This window comes from Triturus cristatus, chromosome 1_2, assembly GCF_964204655.1.
Source record: "Triturus cristatus chromosome 1_2, aTriCri1.1, whole genome shotgun sequence".
Lineage (NCBI taxonomy): Eukaryota > Metazoa > Chordata > Amphibia > Caudata > Salamandridae > Triturus > Triturus cristatus.
The window spans coordinates 823,178,201-823,197,019 of NC_140580.1; the positions used below are offsets into that span (position 1 = coordinate 823,178,201).

The 18,819-nt window shown below is 43.7% G+C and overlaps 1 protein-coding gene across 6 annotated transcripts in view; it reads left to right on the plus strand.

Moving 5' to 3' along the window:
- The window catches only part of RNF207 (ring finger protein 207), a 1,105,462-nt gene that overhangs the window by 878,337 nt on the left and 208,306 nt on the right, over positions 1–18,819 (plus strand). For all 6 annotated transcript variants that reach the window (XM_085608881.1, XM_085608879.1, XM_085608885.1 and 3 more), the window contains one exon: positions 6,922–7,114. In XM_085608881.1, coding sequence (XP_085465007.1) covers positions 6,922–7,114 — 193 coding nt within the window. The remainder of the gene's footprint in view (positions 1–6,921; positions 7,115–18,819) is intronic.

Here is an 18,819-nt window from a genome sequence, read left to right on the forward strand (position 1 = left end):
TGGTAATGCCTGATTTATCCGCCGCGTTTGATACGGTGGATCATCACATACGCCTTCAGCGTTTGGCAGATATAGGGATAAAGGACAAAGCCGCAGATATTCTTTGTTCCTATTTGAATAACAGGAAGCAAGCTGTGCTTCTAGATGAGCATACATCCTCTCACTTCTTAATGCCATGTGGGGTGCCTCAGGGATCGGCACTCTCACCCACCCTATTTAACAGATACGTCTCCCCTCTGGCTAAACTTATTCGCTCCTTCGGTTTCAAGGCCATTTGTTACGCAGATGATACACAAATTATCATCTCTTTAGCCACAAATCCAGAGACTGTGGCGGAGCGTTTTAAGCTCTGCATGAGTCAGATTATTTGCTGGATGCAGAATAACTGTTTAAAATTGAATACTGGGAAGACGGAAGTAGTTATGTTTGGAGGGGACACGTCACTTTGGAACCTAAATTGGTGCCCGCGACAGCAGGACCATGCCCCCAGCCTGTAAAGAAGGTAAAAAACCTTGGAGTCCTGATTAACGACCATCTTTCCTTAACTGACCAGGTAAAAAGTATTACCTCTTCCTGTTTTTATACTCTTAAAATTCTTAGGAAAATTCTGCCTTTTATTCCTATGCCCTTGAGGAAAATGGTTGTTACGGCATTGATTCTGTCAAAAACTGATTATTGCAATTCACTCTATATTGGAGCAAAAAAAAGTGTGATCCAAAAACTCCAGACCCTGCAGAATGTGGCGGCCCGGCTACTACTGGATCTACCTAAATATAGTTCCATTAGCCAAATTACTCAAGAACAACTACATTGGTTACCCATATCCGCTAGAATTCAATTTAAATCAATGTGTGTACTACATAAGAGTCTGCATGGGTTGGGACCTTCGCAGATAGGTCAATACAGCAAGCGTTACACCCCACAGAGACGCTCTGCGTCACCCCACCTGCTTGTGGTTCCAAGAGTAAGGACGCTGAAGTGGGGTGGCAGAAGTTTCCGACATCTGGCCCCTAAGTTTTGGAATACTATGCCTCTGCATCTTAGAATGCAAAGTGATTTACTACAGTTTAGAAAGGGACTAAAAACTTGGTTATTCACATGTATCCGCTCAATATCTTAAGTTTCTCTCAGTTTTAATTTTATGGCAATAAGCGCTACGATGCCACGGCAAATATGCGCTCTACAAAAACCTATTTTCATTTCATCCAAAACATTGAAAATATCTGCGATTCACAGTGGCTGGCACCCATTATCAATTCAAGGTGCTCCTGTTTGGCCTAAAATCAGCGCCACGGATCTTCACCAAGTACTTGGCACCAGTAGCAGTGACTTTACGATCTCGGGGGATCCAAGTTTTCCCATACCTCGACGATTGGCTGCTCAAAGCACCGTCGAAGCAAGAAGCCAATATTACAACAACATTTTGTCTCCATCTGTTCAATTCACTAGGCCTCACTTTGAACAGGGGCAAATCAAATTTGGTTCCAACTCAGAACATTTTATTCCTCGGAGCATCCCTGGACACTGTCCAGTGCAAAGCATTCTTGTCTCAAGACCGTCAAGTGAGCGTTAAAAAATTAGCGACAGCCATTTCAAAAAGAAAATCAGTTTCTGTTTGAACATTCGAATCGCTCCTAGGAATTTGCTCCTCAGCGATCAACTTGATAACTTTAGCGCGGCTCAAAATGAGACCTCTTCAAGAGGAATTGCAGAAACAATGGCAACAAGCACTGGGTTCTTTCAAAGATGTTCTACAAATAACTGCATGGATGGTGGACGCACTCCTTTGGTGGTCACAAACAGAAATTCTTGCCCAAGGTCTCACCTTTCTGCAAAACATCCCGGATTTTGTATTAACGACAGATGCCTTCATGGAAGGATGGGGAGGTCATCTGCAGGATTTATAGATCCAGGGAAAGTGGTCTCAGATGCAGAAACAGCAACACATCAACAGTTTGGAGCTTCGGGCCACATTTTTGTCACTTCAGGCTTTCCTTCCAAGGATAGCAGGTTCCTCAGTGCTGGTCCGTACTGACAATACGACCAGCATGTACTACATAAACAAACAGGGAGGAACAAGGTCTGAAATGCTTTCCCAGGAAGTGCAAAAATTGTGGGAATGGACAACGTTTCACGGAATATCCTTGAAGGCCGAGCATGTCTAGGGTCTACACAATACACTAGCAGACTCGCTAAGCAGATCTCTATCCGCCTGCCACGAGTAGGAGTTAGAACAAATGCAGGTGAACAATATTTTTTAGATATGGGGCAAACCAGCTCTGGATCTGTTTGCGTCACAGGAGAACAAGAAATGCCGATATTACACCAGCAGGTTCCCTCAACCGGGATCAAGGGGGAATGCCCTTTCAATGAGATGGTCCGGGATCTATGCCAACGCTTTTCGCTCCATTCCTTTAATTCCCAGGGTGGTCAAAAAGTTGAAACTCAGGCTGCCGCCAAATTCTGATTGCGCCCAGACAGTATTGCTTCCATGAGCTTCTTCTGTCATCGCAAGACAAACCCCTTCGCCTGCATCCGACAACGACCATGTTATCACGGAACAGTGGTCAAGTAGTCCATACGGATCCGCAATCCCTACACTTGCACGCATGGCTCCTGAATTCCTAGAATTCAAAGATCTGAGTATTTCGCAGGACTGTCGAGACATTCTGTCTAAATCCCGGGCTAAAAGCACTATCAAAACATATCGTTTAAAATGGAAAATATTTTGTTGTTGATGTGAAACCAATAAAGTTAATCCAATTCAAGCTCCTGCTGAGCAGATTTTATCTTACTTACTCTCACTGGCCAAGTCTGGACTCACTTTCTCGTCAGTCAAGGTTCACCTGGCTCCTATTTCCAGGTACAGGAAATCTCCGCAGCTTCCTTCTTTATGTTCGTCTTCTCTTGCAAAACCATTAATGAAAGCACTTTTTCACACTTTCCCTCCTGTACATTCGCCTCCTCCGGAGTGGGAACTCAATGTGGTGTTAGCACAACTGATGAGACAACCATTTGAACCGATCCATAAAGCAGATCTCAAATATCTGACATGGAAAGTAGCCCTTTTGCTGGCTCTTACCTCTGCAAGAAGGGTTAGTGAGATTCAGGCTTTTACGATCAAAGAACCATTCTTGCGTTTTACACAGAACTATGTAATCCTGCGGACGAATCGTAAATTAATTCCAACGGTACCCACGCAATTTCACATGAACGAACCAGTAATGTTGCAAACTTTCTTCCCGAATCCATCCAGTCCAGCTGAAAGGACATTACATTCATTGGATGTAAAGTGGTGTTTGAAGTTTTATCTTAAAAAAACAAAGGATATTAGAAAGACGGATCAATTATTAGTGGCCTACTGTCAAGGAAAAAGGGAACAGCTGTAACAATAGCCAGATGGGTCGCATCTGCCATTCAATTCTGCCATGAAAAAGCCAACAAACCTCAAGGTGAGGGCTAAAGCACACTCCACTAGAACTGTTGCTGCATCTACAGCTTTGTTTGCTTGAGTTACATTGGATAAGATATGCCGTGCTGCGACATGGAAGAATGTCCACACGTTCAGAAGACACTACTGCTTCCAATCTGCACAAAAGGAGGATGCTGCGGTTGGACAAGCTGTGTTATGCCATCTCTTTCACTAAGGTGAGATTCTATATATATTTTCTTTAACGCTAGTCTATTATCAGTCTTCTTTACAGTTACATTGCATACAGTGTTCATGCTCCTATGTTTCTCCATTTATACGTTTCTCATGCTGATCAAACAGTATGATTATTGCCTTTATGCTTTGTCATTGCAATGTTTCAAGATTGTGAATGTATATTGGGAGTTTTAAATTACTTGTCTCCCACCATCCACTAACGACAGTACAATCGGGGTACTGCTTGCTATTCTGATTCACGCATGTGAATCTATGAAATATACCCCAATATTGGATGCTAAAACAAGTTACTTACTTGTAATTACAGTTATCAAGTATTGGTATCTTTCATAGATTCACATGCACCCACCCTCCTCCCCGTGGAACCAGTTCTCAGTGATTTTGGGGATATTTACTTCCCACTTGTGCTGGAAAATCTGACGAACTGCTTCTGTTGGGAGTGTTCTAGAGGGTGCCAATAGCTGATTGGTTGGCGCTGACTTTTGGTCCTTTTCACATGAGGACGTAGATAGGCTACTAAGATATAGCCTTTGCCCAATATATTACTTATAGCACTACTTTTGTATTTAACTGTGGGACTCCCATCTCGGCGACGGGGAATGATTCAGGCATGTGAATCTATGAAAGATACCAATACTGGATAACTGTAGTTACAGGTTAGTAACTTGTTTTCCTCCTCAACCCTAAAAGACCTTTTACTCCTAAACTCCACCCATTCCAGAAACCTAAAAATCCCTCACTACTCCTAAACCACACCCATCGCTGACCCCTAAACTACTCCCATCCCTGAATCCTAAAAGCCTTTCTACTTCTATATTCCATCCATTACTGAACCCTAAAACCTCCGACTATCCATACACTCCATACACTCCTGAACTCTAAAAACCCCTTTCTGCACCTAAAACACACCCATCACTGACCCCTTAAAGCCCCTCACCACACCCAAACTCCACCCATTACCAAACCGTAAAAAGAAAACTCACCACCCTTAAACACTACCCATCCTGAACCCTAGAAACCTTTCAACATCCCTACACTACTCATCCCGGAACCCCTAACAGCCCCTTTCCGTATGTAAATTCAACCCATCCCTGAATCCTTAAAAATCCTCACCATCCTAAACTTCAACCAATCCTGAACCCTAAGCTCTTGTCACCACCCCTAACCTCTACCTATCACTGAACCTAAAATATTCTCACCAGCCCTAACATCTTCCCATCCATGAGCCCTAATTCTGCTCAGTATCCCTAAACTCCACTCATCCGTGAACCCTAAAACCCCTGATCACCCCTAAACTCCACTCATTCCTGATACCTGAAAACACGTTTCTATACCTGAACTCCACCCTTTCCTGACCCCTAAATACCCCTGATCATCCCTAAACATTACGCATTTCTCCTGAACCAAAAGAAACCTCACTATTCCTAAACTATACCCCAGTTTAATGTAATTGGATTTTCCCTTAAAATTATCTTTCTTTTAAAATGTTTCCTTTAACAGTCAATTTATTTGTTTTTCCCTTAAACTTTTTTTTTGTTTTCAACTAATTCACATACATCAGCCCTAATCCGCCTCCTATATTCTTGCACAATTTTAAAAAACTTTAAAAATCCAGAATATTACTGAGCTTTTAGGTGATGGCCTTTACCAACTGCATTCTGTCTCTTGCTCAAATACAAGCTCACCAACTTTTAGTCAGAGAGCAAATGGCATTCAAAGCCATTTGGCTTCTTCTTTGTTTATTGCAGCTGTTACTCAAGTCCTTCCTATCTGATCATCTCATTCCCTGCAGACATCCCCTTTCTCTCCGCTCAAAAACATTTACTGAATAAAGGTTCCCAACTGCAGACACTCCTGCATTGATGGGCGTTCTATGCGTTTTTTCCTCGCCTTCATTTTATGCAACTCTGTGCCTATCGGCATCTGAGTACTTGACAATCACTCAGCCTTTTTAAAGTTCATTAAAATCTTTCTTTTCCTCTAGTCATTTAGCCTTTGTTTTACTCTTGTCTGTATTATTTGTGCTGAAATGCAGTTTGCTCAACATACACTCTACAAATGTGATTTCATTCATTTTAATCATTTCATTTATTATAAATGATTAATTTAGTAAAAGGTTCATAAGCACTGTCCTGTTGTCTATGAGAATTACGTTTGTACTTGATTTCAGACCCTTTTTACATTGCTTGGAAAAATATTTAGCTCTCTGCTAATAGCCTTTATGCACTCCATACTCCCGAGCATGTGTTAAGCCAGATAGGCACTCACAGCCACCCTGGTACCCACTTACACCCATGTATACCTTCTTTTAGGCACCCATATAGACCTCAATCATTCCATACCAGGAGACCACACAATATACAAACATTACAGCAAAAACATCAATATTTCAAATAAGCCATTACTGTTGGGTTTCAATGATTGTCTGTTTTTAGATCTCGGCTAGACAGCTCATTCGCTGTCTCGTAGAAACATGCTGTATATTCTTCGTGGGCTTCGGCCCACCAATAGGCTTCCCATGTGCTGCCTCCATCATCGCTCTAATATTCTTTCTCCCCATTTGTCCATTTCATGAATTTGTCATGCCTCTTTCGGTGTTTAGCCATCCTCCAGAGCATGGACCAATTACACTATCCCTCCACGGCTTCCATTTTAGGATCTGTTTCAGGAACTACTTCTTTCTTTGTTAAAGAGCAATTAACACGAGCCCTTGTGTTTTCACTTGCTGCTCCAAGCTCCTCTGTAAACAGGCCTGTAAATCTTGTTCTTGTATCATCACATTTGCTGTGCGTTCAAAGACTGAGGTCAAATGCCAGGCACTGTTGTCTGAGGGCATCATTTTAGCCATTTTAAACAGGATCGGTGTACGTCAACACTCCGGTCCTGTATTGGTATGATATACTTGTAATTCTGCATGCCCATGATTGACTTTCAAAACACATGGCTAAATCGCACTTCCATCGCTTCAATTTAACCCCTTCAGCGCTGGGCGAATTCCGCCGCGGTGCTGAAGGGTTCGAGCGCGGGCGGGACCATGACGGAACGGTTCCGTCATGAGCACAGCTCAACCGTGGCTCATGACGGAACCGTTCCGTCATGAGCATGGAAGGGGTTAAAGAGTGAATTTCAGTGCGCGTTTACAAACAAAATCAAGCGATGTATAGCCTTTATTTAAGCGCGTATTGCAAAAGTAATTTCATGAAGAAAATTGGATTCAAACTTGAAACTAGTTTCTGTTTTTTGTTTCTTCTTAGGCTTTCATGTGGTCAATCCTCCAAGACCCTAATAGTGCCTGGCACCCATCCTTCCTGTGACAACATGTCAATAGTAAGCTCCATTGTGCGGAAACCTACCATGCATCGATATATAAGCACCAAGGTCTTGTTGGCTGAAGGAGGGGAAACTCCATTCACTGAGCACTGCCGCAACTATGAAGACATGTATAAAGTAAGAAACTCTGCAATGAATCCGCAATATACTCTAATCTCATTTTTCTTTTTCTTAGATTATATAGACTTAAAGCCCACTGCCGAGGGCTATACAGATTGTCAAAGGTCCTCAACTTGAGTGACTCAGACCTATAACAAAGGAGAGGGCTTTTAACAACCGGTATAGCCCGAGGCAGAAGAGCTATCAGAGTATTAGAACATTCCACCTACTGAGGGTAGAATGTTGTTCATTTAAAAAAGGGCAAAACAGAAAGCCAAGCATTGAAATGTTGTAGCAGAAGGCCTATAACAGCCAATATAAGCCCAGAGTTACTCCATTGTCTTCAATGGTACTCCATTGTCTTCAATAGAGCTCTAACATTCCAATGTTTTAATAACATATGGCATTCCTAGTCTTGGTAGCAATTGAATTTTCATGGATTCTAATAGATTTTATTGATTGATAGCGCTACCTTCCAGCAAAAAAAACTTGAACCTGGTAACACCTTATAAGTTCTCTCGCTATCTGAATTGGTGACATCATGAGAAATGTGCTTTAAAATAGATACTTGGGACCAGATTTACAAGTGAAATCGTAAATCTGTACCCATAAAAGTTCTACGACATACATGTACAGATTTACAATTTTTGCTATTTGAGTACATCTAGAAAGCTTCAACAGTTTCAACTTTCCATGCATACTCCTGGGAATGACAGTGCTGTTTTAAAATGTTAATTGTTACATTTTGTAAGTGAAAGTGCCTCTTAACGCTTATGCAGATTGAAGAGTGGGTGAATATGAAAATTAGTCAACATTCGGATAAATAAGGAACTGTTTAAAAGGATGAAAGAGTGATTGCGGCTCGTTATGGATGGATCAATTTTGAATAAATTAGTACATAAAACGGTGAATGACTGGATAAATGGTTTCATGCATTAATGCATGACTGATTGAGTGTGTCTAAGGATGGATTTAGTCAGGGTACACCAATTTTACAGCATGTGATTTTAGACAGCAATGTTGATATTTTATGATGTTATAAAAATGCCTTGAATCACTAATATTGTGCCAGTGCAATCATTAGACCTGACTGGGTGTCACCGTGCAAAGAATATTCTCAATATTTAAGACCTCATCACCATTTTGCCAAGGATTGGGATACCAGTATTGGGCACAATTGTGCTCAGAGTGACTACAATACATCATGAATTACATTCACCATGCTGGTTTGATTTGCCCCATTACTCAGTAATTCTTAGTGCATTTTCATATATGCACCATCACGTTTTAATCGTAACTGCGAGTTTGATTTGTTCCATTACTCAGAAATCCTTAGGGCATATTCACATTTGCACCATCACTCAATAACCGTGGTCAGACTTGTATTGCGATATTCTGATTGCCGGCCCACATTTGAATAATCGCTCAGTCATCCTAGTATACAGTCCACCTCAGTTTTCCCACAGAACTCAGGTCCTGATTCAGAAAGGTAAACTTACACTTTTGTGTAAGTTTAAGATTGCTTGCCAGTGACACACGGATTTACAAGTGGTATCTTTACGAGTGTGGAGTCTCCGCACATAAAGAGACCTATACTTTTATTTGCTGAGTGTCCGCACACAAAGAGACTTATGTTTTAATGTGCGGAGACCTTTGTGAGGTCCAGAGTTATCATTGGTGCATGTTCAGATTTGCACAATCATTAACTAACCCTCAATACGTGTCTGCATGCGCACGATCTCTCAGTAATAATCAGTGCATTCTGATATTTGCATTAAAGCCAACACAGTGCTCCGTCATCTGCTCTTCCTCTGCTACGAGTATTGAAGGAACCAGTGCTTATTTTGCAAAATAATGAGTGCCGGTGCCCAAAGTTCTCCCATCAAGCCAACGGTTAGAGGGGGCTCACCCGTTACCCACCTTATTTAGGTTGTCCTGTGGGCTGATCCTATACGGGAATGACCATTCAAGCAAGCACTAGCTGAAAGAGGTTGACCCAAAACCCCTCTTTATGCATCATTATTATTAATATATGTATTACGTTTATCACAAGAGATCTGGCAAGACAGATAAAGATGTCATTTAGGCTAGAACTTAACATGGAAAACTGCAATGCATAAATACAAAAAGAAAAAGAGCCTCTAATCCAAACATATTCGACACTGACGTTCATAACGGAAAGACCACACCAACATAATGACCACTACAGCACTGGAATGCAGGCAATTCAACGATTGTAGCCCTAGTGTCTGAAGGCAGCGGTATGAAGCCCATATGAACATCTGCTAGTGCAGTAATCACAGTCACCAAGTGCAATAGAGGCGTTGTTGCACAAAGGTATAGTTGCATATACACAAAAGAAGCCATGCGATATAGGCTAGGGTGTTTGGGATCCCAAGAGGCCAAGGTACAAACTCACCAGAAAATATATGGGATGGCTGCAGATTTGTACAAATCCTAAGAAATGGCCAGGCTTTAACTACACAACAAGCACACCAATCAACACAGTACTAGGATCATCACATCCTGTCCGGCTAGTACATATGAATAATCAAACCCTCGCCTAAATAACATCATATAAGCAACATAACCAGTCTCGGGTCAACAGAAAACACCGTCCGAAGACCTGGCTAGCTACATTCAAGGTACTGAGCCCACATCAAAGAATTGAGAGTTCTTTAATACTACTGAAGAGCTCCAGGAGCAATGAGCCAAAAACATAATGTCTCAGATATATAGAGAGAACATGACGCATCTGGAGACGGTGATTGTGGCATTTTGAGGTTGTGACATAAACACAAGCAGATTCGGCTGTGGTGGAGTAAAGAAAGCATGGTTGGGATTTAATTATTGATTAGAGGCTGCCCTTTACCTCTGGGTGTATAGCTCCTGGTACGTAGCTGGTTGACTTTGCAACAGAATCAGGTACAGAAAGGCCTTTTTCTGTATTATAATAACTGCCATGTATATACGGAGAGTCCATTTACCATCCCTGTTTTCAAATATGAAGTAAAACATTGCCATTGCAGCCAATTTCTGAGTTCCAGCATGTCTTAATTTCTTTCTTTCTTCCAGACAAACCTTATCTTCTCTGTCCCTAATTTTTTGACCCCTTTTCTTCTATCGACCTGCTATTTGATGTAAGTTAGCTTTTCAAGATCAGCATCCTATTGTAGACTGCATATATCCATTCTGACTAGACAATTTGTTTTAAAGAAACATTCATTCAATTATGTTTTTCAAATACACATATTTACATTTTACAGTACATCAATTTGGCCTGAACCACACCCTGTTTTGGTCAAGTATCATGATTAAATCATCTATAAGAGCCACGTAGCCACTAGTCTTCATTGCCCAACACAACACACCAAATTGTATAGTATTTAGAATGAGTCCAAATAGTGTCTAAAAAATATAGTACGATGTAGAATGGTCCCAGTATGCAATAGTTCAAAAACACACAGAGACAATATGCATAAATACACAAACAAATTTAGAAAGGACCACGTTATGTGAATGAAATGCCAGTGTTATTTAATCACACTGTACAAACATTATAATTAGATGAACGATGCTGTAGAACACTTACAAAACAGCAAGCGCCCAGCGGAAAGTGGAAAAACAGGGGTTTTGGGCAAAGTGGATGATTTGAGTGAAGATAAAAGGGTACACAAAGGGAAAGAGTATTGTGCAAATCACATTCATGTTTACATCAAACATTGGCTCCTCCTTAAGCCAGAAATTTCTAACAATCTACATAGATAATTGTGTGGCCATGACACAGAAGAAAAACACAGTAGATCAATCACTGTTGATTATGCTGGCAAAGAGAAAAGTTTCGACCCCAAAATTATGTAGGCTCTTGGAAACCTTACGAAGGGGTCTTCCTCAGGACTGTGATAGGGTGGGAGGGCACCATATGCAGCCCTACAGGGAGGGCCGGTATAGCGGAACTTTGGGCGCGTGGGCTTCAAAAGGGTGAGAGCGGATTAACTGCACTTAGAACGGATCGATATCCGACATGTCCCTTTCAATTCGACGTCTAATCAGGCCCAAAATTACTTGGCTTGGTTCCTTTGCTTAGACAATCTGATAATGACTCCGATTGCAGAAAGGCCAAAAGGCTCACAGTCGCACAATTGCCAGGATGGGGTTATTAAGCTGTGAAGGAAGTTTCCATCTACGTTGAGGGAGAAATCTAGTGTTGCAGCAATTCTGTGGAGGCACAGAACTGTGCTTGGGACCATAGAAACTTAGCAGGCAGGGACTGACTTATCCTACCACCTTAGTACCCATGAGCCCGGGACCGACTAGATATAGTGAGTCGCTTGCACTTCTACTCACTCACAGTGGAACAAGTGATTAGACACCCCAGAACACAACACTCATGACCCCATCAGGAATTGCGGATACAGAATACACCCTTTCGCTCTCACACTCGTACTTGTCCAGACTAAGATCTGACAGAGGCACAAGAAACAATAAAAATATTTATTTTAACTATCTTGCTCTAGTATGCCGTATATGTGCCACAATAAGTAAGAAGATGCCTAACACAAATATGGTCAGCATAGTAAGTAATCAATAAATCATAAAAGGAACTGTCGGGGTATTAGACAGCGCAAACTAACCCCCCCCTCCTACAGAAACAAGGTGATTATATATCAAAAGATCTCTGGGTGTTTGCAGCTGACCCCGTACCTTAGCATGCACAGGGGAAAGTTCTACATCTCAGGCATAGTCGCAATCTCTTCTGTGTAAAATCTCTCTCCAAGTCCGTCTGCGCCCGTCCGCGGCCGGACGGGGCTAGGGGCAAGACTCCATGCCAAATCTACATCCTACTCTTCTAAGGATCTTATTGCCCTTCAAGGTAAATGGTTACTTCCAGATTCCACCCGCAGATTGATTTCCTCTTTAGGCCTTGCCCCCACTTCCCCCATAGCCCCTCATCCCCCGTTACACGCTCCCCCGTTACCCTGCCCCCTTCCTCCTGACCTCCCCCCCTGTTCGCCGGCACTGTCTGTCTTTTTACTCAATACCAGGTCAGCAGTCAAGCACCACCATGAGTTGTTCGTCTTACTCGATTCTGAGAAACCGGACCTACTGCTCCTGACCGAAACTTGGTACTGTGACACCTCCCTCCCCGTTCTCCTGGCCACCCTACCCTCCTCCTATGTGGCCCTTCGAGCCGACCGGCCGGCGGGCAAGGCAGGCGGTGGGGTTGCCCTGATCGCTCGGTCGGAGCTGAACTTCCAACCACTTCCCTCACCTCCCATTCCCCCTGCTGACTTCCTGGTGGCCCGCTCTCTTTCATTTTCCCCCCCTATTACCTGCCTATTAATGTACCGGCCTCCCCAGCCCTCGCCTGCATTTTTGCCGGCCTTTCAAGACCTATTGGCCAACTTGGCGGTCAACTACGCCTCGGTCTTGGTGCTAGGGGACTTTAATTACTGGCCCTCTGACCCACACGAGTGCTCAGCCTCAAAAGAGTTTACACATTGCCTATCAACCCTTAATTTCGTGTCGCACATATCCGTCCCCACTCACTCCCATGGACACACATTGGACCAGGTCTGGTCCCTCAACCTCCCCGTGGCCTCGGCCACTGTCTCGCCGTGCCCTTGGTCCGACCATGCCCTCATTTCCTTCTCTATTCCCCGCAACGTGATGTCTAAAATTCCGTATGCCAAAAACACCTGGGCACGGAACTGGAATAGATTGGATTACCCCTCCTTGACCTCCATGCTCCGCGACTCTACTCCTACTCTTTCTGGCTTAACATCTACCTCTCAAGCCAAGGCCATTAACACCTGGCTGGCGGATGGCTGCGACTCTGCGGCGCCCCTACGCCGCATCTCCGTCCGCCGACCAAAGGACTCTAATAGATGGTTCAACGACCACCTAAAAGCTCTCAAACTGAGCGCCCGACAGGCAGAAAGGCAATGGAGGAAAAATTACGATCCTCTATTAAAAACCCACTTCTCATCAGCTCTGGACAAATACAAAACAGCAATCCTGGCTGCTAAGTCCGCCTACTTTTCGTCCAAAATTACTTCTGCCGAAAACAAACCCAGGGTAATCTTCGGGATAGTGAATGACCTGGCATTCTCAGACCGAACCTCGCCCATTATTCCTCCCTCCCAACTTCTCTGCGACCAGCTTAATACCGATTTCTTAGATAAAATAGCAACCATCAAGCTTAATATCCCTCCACCCTCCTCTGCCTTCGTCGATCCCGCCCCCCCTCCCCTCCCCCACCTTCTTACCTCTATCCCCCCCCTCACGCAGGACTCTTTTCTGGAGATACTCCCTAAAGTGAAGTCGGGATCTCCCGCGGACGTCTGCCCAGCACGAGTCCTGCAGCAAATATACTCCAGCTGCCCTGACCCCCCCATTGCCTTCCTCAACAGCTCCCTGGCACAGGGCGTAGTGCCCTATTCGCTTAAAGCAGCTACCATAGTGCCCATCCTGAAGAAAGCTGGCGCTGACTCTTCTACCTCGGCTAACTATCGCCCCATCTCCCTGCTACCCTTCCTGGGCAAGGTGATGGAACGCCATGTTACCGCGGTGCTCAGCGCCCATGTGGAGGCAAACGGGGGACTGGCTTCCCGCCAAGCCGGGTTCCGTCCCAGGCATTCGACCGAGTCAGTCGTGGTCTCAGTCTTGGACAAACTCAGAAAGGGTATGGACGAAAATAAACACCAGGCACTGGTCCTCCTTGATCTTTCCGCCGCCTTTGACACGGTGGACCACACCATCCTACTCACCCGTGTCAAGGCGGCCGGTATCGGGGGATCAGCTCTGATCTGGCTCTCCTCCTTTCTGAGGGAACGCACTCAGGCGGTCCGGTTAGGCGACTTCACGGCCACTCCCCTTCCTGTCACTTGTGGTGTTCCCCAGGGATCCTCGCTCTCCCCCTTACTTTTCAACCTTTACATCTTTCCTCTCATCTTTGCACTACAGCAGCTGGAGGTCACCGTCTATAACTACGCGGATGACCTCCAGCTCATCTTTGATCTGTCCCCTTCTCCTCTCTCGGTCTCCAATTTCCAGTCAACCATGACACTCATCAGTGACTGGATGAACCACAACCACCTTAAGCTGAACCCGGATAAAACCGAGCTGGTTCTCACTGGTGGTCCATCCAGTCCCTGGAACTCTCTCTTCTGGCCCCCTTCTCTTGGCTTTGCACCGACCCCCTCCACCACGGTCAAAACACTTGGTGTCAAAATAAACAGCCAACTCACTCTCCACTCACAAATCAGTTCTGTGGTGTCCTCCTGTTTCTTTTCTCTTTGCACTATCCGCACTGTCTCCCGCTTCTTTTCCCCCCAGGCACTTAAGATCATTATGGCCGCACTCGTGATATCAAAATTGGACTACGCAAACGCTCTTTATCACGGTATCCCCGCTTTCAGTTTGCGTAGACTCCAGACCGTCCAGAATCAAGCAGCCCGGCTTGTGTACGGCCTCCCTCGTTATCACCACTCCACCCCCCTTCTTAGAGAGCTTCACTGGCTCCCCATAAAGGAACGGGCCCTATTCAAGATCGGGTGCATGGTCTTCCAGGCCCGCCAGGGCTCCGCCCCTGCTTTCATCTCCTCACTAATCAAGTCCTATTTACCCACAAGAGAACTTCGATCTTCCTCCAGGTCCCTCCTCCAGATCCCTCGCTTCACTCGCAAAAAGTGGGGCGGGGCTAATTTCTCCACCCTAGCTCCAACCTTCTGGAACTCACTTCCTGACCACCTCCGGTCTGCCACCCAGTATCTCCCCTTTCGCAGGGATCTGAAAACGTTCCTTTTTAGCCAAGCCTTCCCCATTTAATCCCCTTCAAATATCCCTTTCTTCTCTCCCTGGTCTTCTTGTTTTCACCTCAGTTGCCGATCTCCCCAGCGCCAAGAAACCGCAAGGTGTATGCTGCGCTTTACAAGTATTTTAAATTAGAAATTAGAAATTAGAAGTGTGTATTTGCATGTCTGTGTATACCTGTATGACAATGAGTCTGTGTTTCCAACCAACAGCTACATTTGTGTGTTTTGTCTAGGTGATAGAGCCTGACCAGAACAGAATAACAAGGGACATTGACCTGGTCTATGGTGTTCAGACTAAATCCCAGGACAGAACAGAATGCAAAAACAACAGCAGGTTCTGTGTGAAAGTACAGCGTAGCACGAAGCAAAATGCGTTTGTATAGTAACGTGCGCAAAGCTGTGAGCAGCCTGCAACGTTCTCATGCTCGCATTAGGGGAAACGACAAAAAGCCTGCATAGAGCATGTAACACCCTCCTCTTGGTCTGGATGTTAGGTCCACAGTGACTACGGAATTCAGGAGACATGTGGTTCCAAAGTTTTTGACGATCTTTAAAGTAATTTTATCATAGATAAAAGGCATAGGAATAAAAAATGTAGAAGAGGGAGAAAAAAAGAAGAGGGAAAAAAATATTTGTGCATCATAGTAATCAATTAGAGCGTGTCACCGAGACCCAAAACATGGGTTGCCAACTGAGAAGCTAACGATTCCAAGGTACAAATATCAGCCTTACAGTTGAGCAGGGCAAAGGAACAGACATGCTCTTCAGTGCCAGTTGTCGATAAGAACATCATTGGGCAACCTGTGTTGTTTTAGAGGAAACTGAGATCCAGAAGATGTGCTTTTGCACAGAGTCCAATGCCGGCCAATGGCCATAACGCCAGATTGTGAATGAGTCGCATGCCCAAAAAACTGTTCAGGTAATAGGCCATTAAGGGACTTATCAACAGTTCAAAATTGAGGGCAGTTTGTTATGGCATAGCCAGGCAGACGTCCAGAGCCCATTGAAAGGGGCACCGGATGCAATGAAACACCGGTTGCACACAGGTGAATTAAGCATAGCGGAAGGTTAAACAAAACTATGTATCCAGAGAGTCTAGAGCCACCACTTCAAAGAGCTGTAGCATGCGCTCACAGTACAGCTACAGCGATGCCTGCCATGGAAGGACCATAAAGGGAACATTCATTGTGGAATAGCAAGAACAGCACGTCCAAAATCAAGACAAGCCGCAACGGGAACCCACTAAACACACTGGAAAATATAGGATGTATAAATGCTGGTATTACTCCAAGAATAGTTTGAAAAGATGTTATGAGGCCAAAGCCCACAAGTTTTAAAAAGTGTGCCTAGACCATGATATCAGATGCATTACATATTTGATGTGTCAGTTTACCGAAATGTATGGGGAGATTCGTGTTTAACAATGACTGTATTTCACTGGAAGTTCACGCGACCTGCAATTCGAATGTTTTGGACATTTTTGCAGCATGGACTAACTAGAAAACGGACACCACATACGGAATTCCTGCCCGCAAACTGCAACAGTCCTGATTATTAAGGACAATATAGCTTCCATTCAAAAGCAATATGAGAGTGGGAATAATTGCGGGAACAGGAGTTCCTTTTAAATAACAAGCCAAATTAGGGGGAGACACATTACAGGCGCCATGAATTTTTACATGTTGATAGACAAGGGAATGACCGGCAGTAGAGTTCTATTCCTCCCTCGTACGAAAAACGTCTCTCTCAACCTGTTGACAATGATACCTAAATAACCGAGACCATAACTCATATATGTAACTGCTCCCAAGAGGTTTGTATCTATCTATGGTGAAGTGTTTCATGCAGGAAGTGAAATGAAAGGTTGAAATGGGCAATTAAATAACCCTGTGTATTAACCAGACTGCCGAAGGTGTTTCCGCTATAATAAAGGGAAGAAGTTTACGTTTCAGGCATAGCTAGATGTTTGCAGGGCATTGTAGGTATGAAAGCCTCATGGGACCCACACAAGGCACACCACCCTGGAATCCCCTGGTTGTCTAGTTTTCAAAAATGTCTGTGATTTACAGGTTGTATGGGTGGAATGAAAGCACTGCTCCAAATACCAGCGCTACCTCAATTTCTTATCTCTCAATGTAGGGCTTTAGGGTCTTTCTGTGTCGTGGTTTTGTGGCCCACCTACACAAGTGGGATACTGTTCTTATCGGGGGATACGTGAGAACTCCGAGTGGTAGGAATTATAGGTTTGCCAGAGACTCCAGAACATTCTGTCACAGAAATGTGAGGAAAATGTGTGTTTTATTTACCAATTTTTGATGTTTGCAAGGGTTTCTGGGGAAAATTACCTCATGAGAGCCACGCAAGTCACCCCATCCTCGATCCCCCCCCAAGTGTCTAGTTTCTTAAAATGTGCAAGTTTAAGTTTGCTAGGTTTTCCTAGGTGCCAGCTGTGCTAGAGCCCAAAAATACATAGCCACCCACTTTGCAAAAAAAGAGTCCGTTTTGAGTGGAAAAATGTGATGTATCCATGTTACATTTTAAGCCGTTTCCTGTCGCAGGCAGTAGGCCTACCCTCACAAATAAAGTACAATTTTTATCAGGAGATTTGGGGAAATGCTGGGTGGAAGGAAGTTTGTGGCTCCCACAGATTCCAAAGCTTTCCATCAGAGAAATATGTGGAAAATGTGTTTTTTTTAGTCAAAGTTTGAGGTCTGCAATGGATTCTGGGTAAATAAACCTGGTGGGAGCCATGCAAATCACCCCTCCCTGGATTGCCCCAGGTGTCTAATTTTAAAAAATGTGCAAGTTTGCTAGGTGCTCTTAGGTGCCTGCTGATATACGGCCTAAAATCAGTTACCCACCTTGCAAAAAAAGGGTCGGCTTCAATGGAAAAATGTGATGTGTCTATATTGTGTTTTAGGTGTTTCCAGTCGCGGGCACTACGCCTACTGACACAAGTGAGGTACCATTTTTATTGGCAGACATGTGGTAGCATAGAATAGTAGAACATTTGTTCTTACCAATTGGCTTTTTCTGCAATAGTGCCTTCCAAATATACGCGAGTGTGTAAGAAAGAAGGAATTTTGAAAAATACTCTCTAAATCATATGCTAATACCAGTAGCCACATATTAAAAGATGCACAAATAACCATTGCTCCTAAACTCCATATCTTGTGCTAATTTCAGAAATACATAGGTTTCCTTGATACCCATTTTTCACTCTACATAATTCACCATATAAATTGGTCTATACCAAGTACACAATGAAAAACCATTGTACAGTACAACTCAATTGTTGACTCTAAGCACCAAGGGTTCTTGGAGAACTTACACACCCTATATATCCCCGCAACCAGAGGGATCTAGCAAATGTAATTGTATATTGATTTTGTAAATTGCTGATTGTGACACAAAGTTACAGACGAAAACATTGTTACAAATGGCAGTTTTTTCCTATTTATTTTCAAGAGTTCATCATTTCAACAGTTAGTTTATTTGGGAAAACTGTGAGAGCTCTACACATATAATGTCGGGCTAAGTTTGGAATTTTGTCTACTTTAAAAAAATCCATAGCATTTCTGGATCACCCTTGGGTTTTGTACTAGTTTCCACTTCAAAACGGAAGCAGGGTGATGGCATAAAAAATAGGAAAAATGGATACTACTCTGGAAAGTGCTAAAACTTGCCTCTGTGTCCTTAATAGAATTTGAACTTTCCGTTAGTAAAGCTAGGAAATTTTACATTCTATGTCAAGACCGGAGGTGAGGATTATGCCAGTTCAAAGCTTACTAATGACCATAGTGGCCATTTTAGGTACGGTATTGAAGTAGAACATCTTGAATGTGGATTCAGACTTTGTTCATCTCGAAATTTAAAAAGTAACCCCTTATGGGATAAATACTCTAC